Source organism: Vicia villosa, unplaced genomic scaffold (genome assembly GCF_029867415.1).
Source record: "Vicia villosa cultivar HV-30 ecotype Madison, WI unplaced genomic scaffold, Vvil1.0 ctg.001530F_1_1, whole genome shotgun sequence".
Classification (NCBI taxonomy): Eukaryota; Viridiplantae; Streptophyta; class Magnoliopsida; order Fabales; family Fabaceae; genus Vicia; species Vicia villosa.
The window spans coordinates 17,154-29,403 of record NW_026705653.1 but is presented as its reverse complement, the minus strand read 5'-3'; the positions used below and the strand labels follow the sequence as shown (position 1 = coordinate 29,403).

The following is a 12,250-nucleotide window of genomic DNA, read 5'->3' as shown; positions in this document are numbered from 1 at the left end:
AAAAGTAAATATGACAAAGTCAAGTTCACATCTGTCTATTTCACTTGAATGTTTTATATTTTAAAAGTATGCTTAGAACGTGGACCACGTGAACCCCACTCCCGTCCATACCTACATCATTTATTTTGTTTTCTTGTTATACTTTCTCTTCTTTGAATTATTATTTACTTGTACTTACTTTCACGTTTCTAGCTGTCACACTTCTACCAAATTAAAGTTTGAATTCGAGTATCTTAGTAAAGATTAATTTATTTCACTTAATATTCCTTTAGTTTCTTTATAACCATTTTTTAAGTCATACGTAATTCTTTAAAAAAAATAATGTATTAAATTGCTTTGCTTTTAATAATAAAATAAGTTTAGTGTATTATTTAATTTATTTATTATAATTAATGAATTAGTTTGATAAACTAAAAAAATGAATAGTAAATAAATTAATATCTCATATTTATCTTAAAATAATTAATAATTTGAAATTATAATAATATAAGGAGAATAGTTAAAACATCAAATTGTAAACGTCGATTTCTCGTCAAGTTAATTTAGTTGATAATTATATATATTTAATTACAAATAGTAAATTTAAATCAACGATATTTCGTTTTAATAAAATAAAATAATTCAATAGACGATTAGTAAATTAAAAGAAAATTATAAACATTGATAAAAATAATTTTTAATATTGATAATTTTATCTTTAAAATTAGGTTTACAATTATAAAGTATCAATTAGAATAGTAGTTTCATTAAATTTTATTAAAATTATAAATTTTATTGTTAAGGATTATGATGTAGTGCGAGTAAATATTATTGAGATTCAAGTGTGAGTTGAAAGTCTCGCATTGTTTGGTAAAGTGGAGGTTGAACATTTTATAAATGAGAGGACTCATATACTCAAAGCCTTAAAGGTTTCGAGTGAATATGTGGTATTTCTATCACTTGTGTGTTGCTCTTGACCTAATATGGAAGTTCCTCCTCGTGATCTATTAGTGGTATCAAAGTCAATGCTTCGAGTAAGATATTGACTCCTTATATCGAAAGTATTTTTAACATGGCGGTGGTTAGACAACGTGTCACATTGAAATGCATGTGACGTGGTAAAAAACAACAGTACAATGCATTATTTTTTGATGAATATGTGGTGTGTCTCTCACTCGTGTGTTGCTCTTTACCCAATATGGATACTTCTCCTCGTGATCCATAAGTGGTACGAGAGTCGGATTTGAGTAAGGGACTGACTACTTGTATCAAAAGTCTTCATGACTTGATGGTGGTCAGACTGCGTGTCCCGTTGAAATGTCCATGACGTGGTAAAGGTGTCAAGAACGATACAAGTGTATATGAATGAAAGAGTTATCAAGTGAGCATAGTGAATTGACTCACACTTGAGGAGTATAAAGTGTAAGTCAGAAGTTTCATATTGATTAGAAAAATGAAAGTTAAGCATTTTATAAGTTTGATAATCCATATATCTAAGACATTAAAGTTTTGGATGAATATGCAGTGTCTCTCTCACTTGTGTGTTGCTCTTGACCTAATATAGATGCTCCTTCTCGTGATCCATCAGTGATATCATACACGATGGTTTTAGTAAGAGACTAAATGCTTGTATCAAAAGTCTTTGTGACATGGTGCTGGTAAGGTGATGTGTCTCGTTAAAGTGCATGTGACGTGATAAAAGTGTCAATAAAAGTGTCAACAATGATATAATAATCTTTATAAATAGAAACACTTGAAAAGAATGCATCAAATTATTTTTCTCATATTACAATTATTCTTAATTATCTTTTAGATAATTTTATTTATAATTAATTATCAAAAGATAAATTTAATGTGTTTATACAAGTCACATTAGAGATGGTAAAAGAGATATGATTTATCAGACATGTTCGTTTTATCCGCACTTTTTTATAGGACGAACCAAAATTTTAGACTCTTGCTCTCTAATATGTCTGTTCCATCTTGCTTCATTTTTGGGTTGCGGATATTAACATAGAATTTTACAATTTTTAGTCTAAAATTGTGCAATGCCCGTGAACACCCTCTACCCCGTCTTTATTTTTTCATGGAATAGAGCAAGATTTTAATCCTACTTCTTCCATAATATTTGTCCTGTCTTATTTTTTACGGTCTTTTATAAGGAAGATTTAAATAAGACATACATGCTTGTTTGTCATTTCTAATTAAATCAAGACATTTACAGTATTTTATCGTTAATCCTTATTATATCTAACCTATAATAATTGGTAAAAACATATAAAACCTAAATATTAATATACACATTTTAAAAATTTAAGTGAAGTGTTGCAATCTCTTTCTAGCAACCATAAATATCTTAACATTTAATTTAATACTTTTTGGGTGAATGTTACTTCTTTCAACTTGTGCATATCGAATTCTCCATCATGCAACTACATTTTGGTAGTTAGTACAATATAACAACAAATGATTAAGGAAGAAAAAGAATTCTCTGTCTTGTCTTAATATCCTAATTATATCACTTTCTTTAATAAAAAAATTAAAAACTAAATCATTAGTATGTTTTTTCATTTTTCAATGTAATAATTTTTTTGATAAAAAATAGCTTAAAAATATTATCATCATTACAAAACCCATGAGTGTTTTTTCTAAGTAAAAAAAGGGTCCCATCTCTGATTCATGTGTTTGTGTCCATGCCTAAATAAACAGAAGTAGGTGAGGCAACATAAGTGCAAAACCTTCAACCAAAAACCAAACATAACAACAATATTAAACTCCACTCAATATAATGTCCATGTTTATCCTATAATAGTCCAATCTTGTCTTAGTTTTTTTGTCTCTGTCCTTCTGAAAAACCATGGATCAAGAAAACCAACATCAAGTCATGATGATTTTGCATGATGATAATGAAGAAAACCAAGATCAAGTAGTGGATGATTTTCCTTTGAAAAGAAACACTGTTAAAGATGTGGTTGTAACATCCTCTTCTTCATCTTCATCATCATCTTCTTCTTCTTCCTCTTCTTATTCTTCTGTTACTGTCAGCAATGGTGGTACTGGTGGTGGTCATAGCAATGGAGGTTCTACAACTGTGAAAGACACAGATGGATCTTCTTTACAGAAAGAGGAAGAAGAAGTTGAAGAGAAAGGAAATGTTGGTGAGTATAACAATGATTTTGATGATGATAATGAAGATGATAAAGAAGAAGATTGTGTAGCTGTAGATGAGTTTGTTGGAGAAGAACCACCAAATGGAGAAGCTGTAACTGATACTACTTTTGGTGTTGATGATATAGTGAAGAATAATAACAACAGTGTTTACTTTGACAAACAACAAGGTAAAAACCACTTTCTTTTGTTTTTTTAATTATTATTATGTACTATAGCATACTAATTTAGAGGATTAACAAAAGATAATACTATTTTTGCTTTTTAACTTTTTGTGTTTGTTTTGTTGATGCATGACTCTAATTACTCAAGTTTAGTGTTAATTCTTTGTGATGATTTCTGAAGTTGTTGAGTTTTTTTGAGCTTTTCTCTATCAACATTAGTTCAACTGAGTCTGTGTAGTTAAAGACATTATTAGATCCATTGTGGTGCTATGAATGAAAATAAATTACTTTTTATGGATGAAGGAGTGTGGAAATGTCGCCATTGCGCGTGGTCGACAAAGCGATTTGACAGTCTTAAGGGATACTACCCTCACCTGCTGCTGAATGTCAAAATTTTGATTCAACATGGACCTTGTTTTGTTTGGGAAACTAAAGGTCAGTGGTTGATGCCAAGATTTCTGAACCACACACAATTGCTGTTCTCTTCGGCGTAGTTCGATAGCGTTTCAATGAGTTGGATTCTGAAGTTACTTCAGTTGTTAGATTTGTTGGATGATATTGTCACAGTTGGTTTTTCTCAGTCAGCTTTTAAGAACTTATAGCATAAACACTTATCATATAATTGCTTATGTGTATAAGCTATTTCTTTATCCATGAACAATCTTATGTAAAAAATTTGAACTCAAATTGGAATTTGTTTCTTGTTTGCAGGCGATGAAGTGAATGGACTTAAAAGAGATGAAAATGGCGATACTGAAAATCACGAGAGTAAGTTTTATGTACAAGTGGAAAATTCAGCCATTCAAAGTAGTTTACGCAGCGAACTCAACAAATTTCCTAATGGTTCAGAATCATCTGCTTTACGCAACTCATCTGATATAAAACCTACACCTGCTGTGAATTTTCATGAAGAGACCAAAACGGAAAGTAACTTGATAAATGAAATTGATCAGCAAGAGAAAGAGTTTGATGTTGAGCTCGTAATTGCAAAACAAGAAACGCATGATTTGTTTTGTCCTAATTGCAAATCTTGCATTACTAAAAGAGTTATCCTCAAGAAAAGAAAAAGGAACATTCATGTATTAGACAACAAAGGAAAACGCGATAGGTTAGAACCGGTAGTTGAAAATAACGTGGTTGATAGTAGTACTGCACGTGAAGTCAACCAAGGCGATCGTGCAAACGTAATATCTGAAATTACAAACCTGGATCCACTTCCTGTTTCTGCTGCTGCTGACGATCATGATCGTGATGATGACGATCGTCCTGAGAAAGAAGTAGAAGGATTCAGATGTTTGTCATGCTTCAGCATCTTTATTCCTAGTGGTAAGTCGGTTATTTTTTCTATATTGCAAAGCACAATTTTGTCTTTGATTCATGCACTTCCTGCAATATACGAACCTAATCATCTCGTTAATTTTGACAGCAAAAGGTTTCAATCTGTTCGGTAATTTTGGTGGTTCCAGCAAGCATGAAACTTTGCAAAATCCTGCAAGCAGTTTGCAAAATTCTTCTAACATTCAAGTTTCCAATCCGAATTGGTTCATCTCGTTATTTACTTATAAGAGGAAAACATCTACCGAGCAAGGTTTTTTGTTTGTTCTTTTATTAGTTATTACATTTGTACTTCTTAGTGAATTCACTTGCATGATGATGAAGCTTATTTCAAATTGTGTCTACACTTTCCGTTTCTCTGTATAGCAGGCGAAACTTCTTCCCATGAGCCTTCTAGAATCGCTCCTGCTGAGCAGAATCAGTCGACAGTTACTTCAACTGGACTATCCTCCTCTGATACTGGTCATCCAGAAGGTCCACTTGCTGTTGCAGATCCGATTAAGAATGAAAAACCAATGTCAGATGTTAATCATGGAAATGAATGGAAGCGTATTGAGCAGGATTTCATAGATTTTTCAGAAAAAGAACAATCGCTGATCAGAAAACCGAGGACCGATGACAAAGAGAGAAAGCAGACTTCAGTGGATACAACAAAAACAAGTATGCTTTAGATTTCAAGATAATAGTTTCATCTGTTTTCTATAAAACAAATCAAGTCAAATCATACCGATAAATTGAGCGTTAGAATTCTAAAACCTGCATAATTGAGTCTGAAGTTTCTTACTGCATTATTCACGTGTACCTTCAAACACGTAGAAGGTTATACAAAAATATGAAACTTTAGTGCACTATAATCAACATTTTTCATATTTGCCTATATTATTCGTTGTATTGATTCATTTTGTTCGAAGTGACGGTGCTTATTTCATTATATCACTGATGCAGATACTGTCGAAGTAACGTCCTCAATGAATTATTCTAACGGGACAGTATCTGAGTACAAGAGTGTTAACTCGGTAACTACAACAACTTCAAGTGAAACATTTGTTAGTTCTAGAGAAACAACAAAAGGCACCGTTCTGAATCAATATCAAGAGAAACCGAAATTTCTTGTTCCTACAAGTGTAACCGTGGGGTCTCTAGTTATTGAGAATTCACCAAAAGATGTTAACAAGACGCCTGAAATTGTTAAGAATACTGATTCCTCTTTGTGGCAAGGCGGAGCACAACCACCAGTTCAATCATTTGACAGCACAAGTTCTGCAATAGATTCTTTATTTCCATCGAAAACGAATATTTCACTGGTTAATAAAGTTCGGCAGGATATCGATAATTTTATGCAAGAAAATAAAGGTATGCTCATGAAATTATTATCTTCAGTAAATTTTCTTCTCGCATTGTATAATAAGTGTAGTTGTTATTATCGTGCAGGTGATGTGATCGTTGATGTTGACAGAGAAGCAAATGAGATCACAACATTGCAGACAGAAGCTAATGTTCCAGTTGATGGTGCTATTGCGACAGAACCTCAAACTCAAGTAGGTATTAGTGAACAACATAGAGATGAAATTGTTGAACCAAAAAAGTGGGAAATAGTTAAAAGCATTGTGTATGGTGGTTTAGTTGAGTCAATCACAAGTCTAGGAATCGTGTCATCTGCGGTTAGTTCTGGTGCTACCCCGTGTAAGTGTTCTTCTCTCTCTCTCTCTCTCTCTCCCTCTACGAGTGATGATCGGTTAATTGATCAAAATACATTTGTTTCACTTTGTTAAGTACTCTAGTGAGTAGTGACAAATCCATGTCTTGTGTTTATTGCAGTGAATATAATTGTACTCGGATTCGCAAATCTGATTGGTGGACTTTTCATTCTTGCTCATAATGTGAGTAGTTTTTTATTACAGTTGAGATCTCTTACTTATTCGAAAAATCTTAGTTACACCTTTTCTTTTGGTCCTTTTCTCCAGCTTAAAGACCTGAAAGATAGCCACGCTAGAGGGCAACAAGTGCAATCGACTGCGCGGGATCGCTATCAAGAATTACTAGGACAACGATCAAACTTTGTGTTCCACGCTGTTATAGCCGTTTTCTCGTTCCTGATATTTGGTTCTGTCCCCCTTATTATCTACGGCGTCTTGATTAATAAGAACTACTATGATGAAGTTAAGCTTGCGATAGTTGCAGCAAGTTCTGTGGCATGCATCATTCTGCTTACTATTGGGAAAGTTTACACTCAAAGACCACCTAAATCATACTTCAAAACTGTGTTATACTATGTCACAATGGCAGTTGCAGCCTCAGGATTATCTTACATAGCAGGAGAACTAATCAAGGATCTTATAGATAAGTTCAGCAAATCAGAGTCAGGTTTGGCAATTGCCATGCCTATATCAGACACAAAAACAGCATGGATGTCTTACTGAAACTAGTTGAGAGAATAGGAAGTTTAGAAGGAGCTTGAGATTTTAGAGGGGTTAGGGAAACTTGGTTAGAAAAAAAACTTGTAGTAGCAAGCAACCTTTCTCTTTTGATGTTTCATTTTAAGTTTTGTTTTATTGGATTCTTGTTTAAGCCTTTCTTTGTAGACTCGTTTTTCTTCCTATCATAAGGGTTCTTCACCTTCACCACTTTCCTTTAATTTTTTTTCCCTAACATGTTGAGAAATTTTCCTACTTTTCTCTTTTTTTCTTTTCTTTACTCCCAAAGCCATGTCCTACCAACTTTCAAGCAAAGCCTTGATCAATCACATCAACTTTTTTCAATGACGTAGAAAAGCATACCATGCTATTTACCAAATTAGAGATACTTAGACATACCAAATCAAGCTTTTAGATGTAAATTAATACTTACATAAACCCTCCTTGTTCAAAAGCATGAGTGTGACCAATGCACATCACTTGTACATCCTTTACTAATAATTATTTTCTGATGACATTTTTCAAAAAAAGCTATAGTGAAACCTTTCATTAATATTCAAAAAAAAGTTTATAATGTTGGTGGGAAAAGCCCTTTTTTTAATTATGCCTTGTGCAAAAACTTATATCTTGACCTAAACTAATAATACAAACTAAAGAAAATCACATTTTGAAAACAAATTCATTTTTAAACAGTTCACCTTTTCTATTAAGGCTTGGCATCTGACAGCAAACAAGGATTAGTAAAAGTTACGAAGATGTAGAAAGCAAAAGAGGATTGAAGTAAAGCTATGATCACACTACTGATTAGCGATTAATTTTGTTCATTAGCACACACATTAGCCACTAATGCACTAACAATCCATGTGAAAGTGCACATTCACTCCACTGTATGCCACCAAAAGGTAACATGTCACAGAAACAACGGAGTGGCGAACAATACTCCCCCATATTTGATATAGATATTATGTTACAACATAAACATACATATTGTAAGTTACCAGCATACAGTATCACTTCATACATGTTTGTTGCCACCTGCGGATTAAACATGCCTAAGATGCAGGTGACAAGTAAAAAAAACAATATGATACAAGATCACATAATGTTACAGCTCCACCAGAAGTTCTCATAGCAGGGGAGGGGTGAGGACAGGATAATCACAACAACCTCGGAGACAAGCCAATAAGAAATGGCAAAGTCAGACAGGATAATCACAACAACTACGGAGACTAGCCAATAAGAAATGGCGAAGTCAGAACATACTCAATGATACATTAGTTAGACCAGACATGAACCAGACCATGTCTGTTGCCTGTATAAATCTCGTTGCGGTCTTCGTCGTAGAAGAGAGCAGTAATGTCCTCCAAGGCTTCTGTGACTGTGCTTCTTATTCTGGAGGCCTGTTTTCGCTTCTTTGAATTACAGCCACCACTCGGGCAATCGTCACTGCAGTTGCATTCCTTTGTAATGGGAAAGCTATTACTTGCTCTTATCTTTGCAAGACACTTACCAGTTAAAATGTTGCTGACATTGATGGATCCCGCTGCATTAAAAAGGCAAAAGTTGTTAGCAATTTGATGCATGCTCTTTTACAACAAATGATATAAATTGATCACAAAAAAAGAAGTCATGAGATACTCTAAGATTATATAAGGTAAGAAACTAATCTTATGAGATTAACTAAAATACTCTTAAGATATTTCCATAGATAGCAAGCTCCTTATCAAATATTGATCCCACCGTACCAACCATTCACACAGAGTACATAAGAAAGTAAGAGCAAACAATAAAAATAGTACCATTTCCTTCGGACAAAGACTCATCTGAATCAGCCTTGCAGTATGATATGATAAGATCCTGGTCACTGGTTATATAAATGTTGTTTGTATTGCAGTCAGGATGCCACAGAAGGTGATCCTCAAAAGAAGTTACAAGTTCTCCACGGAAATTCCACACAGCAACAGTTCTATTTCGAAACGTCAGGAATAGTTGGTTCTCATATAAGAATATAAATGCAGATGGCGTCATAAATTCCGTTTTGCTTACTTCTTTAAGCTCAAATGTACGAACCTAAGGGTAATTAAAAGTAAGATACATGGATGTTGAACAATGTATATAACCCATAATTAGTTGGGACTTGGGAGCATTACTTACATCAAGGATTTGGAGGTTTTCGTTTTCTTGCTTGACAAGAAGTTTTTCATTGAACTGTTCAATAAAGTCCACCTTACTATTCCGATGAATGAGATGGTTGAATGACTTCAAAACAGTGCCATCTTCTATTGAGAGGATTTTTAGTGGGACATGACTGCTTGTTTTAGAATAAATCAACAACATGATCCCGGGACTGATAAAAAAAATAAAAAAATAGAAAAGTTGTATAAGGCATATAAATTAATAACAAATATAATGTAAAGTAAAGCTATCCGCCACACTAAAACATGATGTGATATTCTTAACAAAAATTGTGAGTTACCACAAACCACAAATGTGCAAGGTAATTGCCTGTAGATTGGAAAGTAAATTTCACAAACACATAAAATTACCTAATCTTAATCTCTTGTACATTTTTATCTGCAACGGAGTATAACAATGTATAGTTTTTCAGGTCAAACACCTTGTATATGCTATAGAGGGAAAAAAAGAGAAGTTATCAGTATATCCCGTCAATAATTTTAAATATAATTTTATTAAAATTACATATAAATATCAGAATACAAAAATATTTACCTATCCTGTGCAGAGTACGTCAGTACCTTCCCATTGACATCATCAAACTCTACAAAACCTGGCCATTTCAAAGACTCGGATTCGAAAAGAGCGAACCCGGCATCTGGTTGAACCCTCCTAATATATCTGGAAAACAGAGATATTTTAGCATAGAACACAACAACACAAAATTGAAAAGGCAATTCTTGCTATCTAGAGCTCTTATTTTACTTTTTCAGTATTCTGTCTCTCTTTTGTTGAGTATGGAAAACAACAGTAGGAGGTGGTAAAAAAAGATAGAGGTATACTTACTCAGTTCTGGTGCTTCTGCATTTCAAAGAACTGTAACTGTCTGAAGCATAGACAGAAACTGTGATAAGTGAGTCGTTGTTTTTATTATAAAACAAACTTCTTATCACTTCATCGGGACTGACATTCAAGAAGCATATCCTTTCATTTGTCTCTGCAGCAAACAATAGAAACATGTAACATATATATCAATGAACAGAATATTCTGATAAAACCTCACAAATTATTTATAAAAAACGAAATATAAATGCCAATAACAAGGTTTTAATACTACCTCGGTTAAATGCTGCACACACGCCAGATTGTGCAAGGGCAAAAACAATGTCCTGGGCCGCTACAATTTCAATAATCTTTGACCTCTTTCTAAAAAACGGCAATACGACGGAAGAAGGGCCTTTTGGATCATATGTATCATACTCTTCCTATAAATATACCCGTCAGGCATAAGAGGGGGAAATGGGCAGAGTAAAGTAAAATATACATCTCAATCTCATCATAACGGGAATTCAAATGTCATATTAAACCTATGAGGAATATGCTACAAAACAAAATAACAACCACTGAATGATTTGAACTGATGTTGACATTAACATGTGTCACACACTCCTTAACCTTGAGTATCAATGGTGTTTTAGTGCCTCTTTCCAACAACGACTCAATCAATTAAATATTTTTACCATTTTCCCTCTTCCCATTGTCACGGAAGCATGAAACCCACACCCATAATTATTCTCTTCATTACATTAACTATAGAATTTTCCGCCCCCTCTTACTTATAAACCGTGATTCACAAGCACTGCAATCAAAGTTCAGGATTAGGTTTATCTAAACTCAGTAACACTGACTCACACCAAACCAATCACAGATCTGCATCAAACAAGCTTTCTATTCCCAACATCTCAACCAAAATTATAATAACTGTTTAATACCAAAGCAAGAATATCAATTGCAATCACAGCATGATTAAATAAATATACACAAATATAAGGCATGTAGGATCACCAATTGCTAAATCATATCAAGACACAAACATGTAACAGACTCAGATCAGTCCTTAACATATACAAAAATCATCTATAAATCAATAACATTACCCATTCAATCTTAATAAAAAACTCTATATAACAAAAATAGTTCATAATTCAAATTTTGCAAGTGCATCCTAACAAAGCTTTATCACAAAAAATGAAGTCACCACACTAAACAGTAAAACCCAAACAAAAAATTTCAAAGAAAAAACAAAATTTTCCATTTTATGACAATGACAATAGCAAATATTAATCTAAATTCCCCTGATTTGTTACTTAACCATGCAAGTGAAAATTATTAGGAAAAATAACCATACAAAAATCGAAAATAAATTTGAAAAAAAAAACAGATTTTTGTTGAAGAAATGGAACCTGCAATCGGATATTGCGGAATCGTTCTTGAGCATCAGTGATACTGAAACCCCGAATACTCTTGGTACAAATTTCCCGTCTCTGAAGCTTCCTAACACTGTTGATAAACCCATCGCCGGCACCACCACGACCCTGCTTCTTCTTCGCCACCACACGCCGGCCACAGCAAGGTCTCGGACTCACAGTAATTCTCCTCCCACTCCCACCACCTTCCATTTCTCGGCCAACTCCTCCCCGAACAAACGGCGAAGGAGCCACCGCTCAAATTTCAACTTCACAGAAACCCTAGAAATTTCAATTTCAATTCTAGTTTTCAAATTCGGATCTAGCTTTTCAAATTTTTGGGGGGAGAAAATGAAATTGAAAATGAAAATTAAAAAAAAAAAATTTAAAAATAGAAAAAAAGAGAGAATCAAAGAGAAGGAAAATAGATGAAATGAAATGCGAAAAATGTGAAGTGTGTAAGAAAATGAAATGTTGTTATGAAAATGTTTGTGAAGTGATTTAATAAGAGACACTGTTTGTTGTTGTTCTTTTGCAATTTACAACCTGTAATATGATGATGTCATGTTTTTCGGGCTTGGGCCCATGTGTTTTGTGTAGATCTTAACCAAGCTTTTAAGATGTGTCAATTTGAAATTGTTTGGATAGACCTATTATGGGTCAAGCTTGATAAGATTGTTGATTTTGATTTCATGATTTGCTTCAATTTCAAGTTAGGAATATGTATGAGTAGGGTTTGGTGGTGTGGATTGTTGTTTTAGGAGAGTTT

General features: G+C 33.6%; 2 protein-coding genes across 4 annotated transcripts; one reads left to right on the top strand and one right to left on the bottom strand.

Annotated features, from left to right (window-relative positions):
• Positions 1-2,634: 2,634 nt before the first annotated feature.
• Positions 2,635-7,267, top strand: LOC131635657 (membrane protein of ER body-like protein). Of its 3 annotated transcripts, none has more exons than XM_058906296.1 (9): positions 2,635-3,317; positions 3,615-3,746; positions 4,023-4,637; positions 4,738-4,899; positions 5,016-5,306; positions 5,592-5,999; positions 6,078-6,329; positions 6,465-6,526; positions 6,611-7,267. In XM_058906296.1, the coding sequence occupies exons 1-9, from the start codon at positions 2,837-2,839 to the stop codon at positions 7,064-7,066; spliced, it is 2,859 nt and encodes a 952-aa protein (XP_058762279.1). In that variant the 5' UTR covers positions 2,635-2,836; the 3' UTR covers positions 7,067-7,267. The 3 variants fall into 3 exon arrangements, with proteins under 3 accessions (XP_058762279.1, XP_058762278.1, XP_058762280.1); XM_058906295.1 differs by having other exon boundaries at positions 5,013-5,306; XM_058906297.1 differs by lacking the exon at positions 3,615-3,746 and having other exon boundaries at positions 2,637-3,317; positions 5,013-5,306.
• A 708-nt stretch (positions 7,268-7,975) lies between these two features.
• On the bottom strand, positions 7,976-11,963 carry LOC131635658 (uncharacterized). Its single transcript, XM_058906298.1, has 8 exons — positions 11,479-11,963; positions 10,353-10,500; positions 10,082-10,232; positions 9,791-9,916; positions 9,607-9,687; positions 9,215-9,407; positions 8,860-9,130; positions 7,976-8,603 (listed from the first exon to the last, which is right to left on the bottom strand). Exons 1-8 carry the CDS (start codon positions 11,692-11,694, stop codon positions 8,335-8,337), a joined length of 1,455 nt encoding a protein of 484 aa, XP_058762281.1. The 5' UTR covers positions 11,695-11,963; the 3' UTR covers positions 7,976-8,334.
• Positions 11,964-12,250: the final 287 nt, after the last annotated feature.

What these genes read in the sequence shown, in the direction of transcription:
- LOC131635657 (XM_058906295.1), top strand. Translation starts at nt 2,837, where the DNA reads ATGGATCAAGAAAACCAACATCAAGTCATGATGATTTTGCATGATGAT. An exon ending in TTTTGTTTGGGAAACTAAAG is followed by an intron (nt 3,747 to 4,022) that starts GTCAGTGGTTGA and finishes TCTTGTTTGCAG; the next exon opens with GCGATGAAGTGAATGGACTT. An exon ending in TTTTATGCAAGAAAATAAAG is followed by an intron (nt 6,000 to 6,077) that starts GTATGCTCATGA and finishes ATTATCGTGCAG; the next exon opens with GTGATGTGATCGTTGATGTT.
- LOC131635658 (XM_058906298.1), bottom strand. Translation starts at nt 11,694, where the DNA reads ATGGAAGGTGGTGGGAGTGGGAGGAGAATTACTGTGAGTCCGAGACCT. An exon ending in GTGTGCAGCATTTAACCGAG is followed by an intron (nt 10,233 to 10,352) that starts GTAGTATTAAAA and finishes TGTTTGCTGCAG; the next exon opens with AGACAAATGAAAGGATATGC. An exon ending in GTACAAGAGATTAAGATTAG is followed by an intron (nt 9,408 to 9,606) that starts GTAATTTTATGT and finishes TTTTTTTATCAG; the next exon opens with TCCCGGGATCATGTTGTTGA.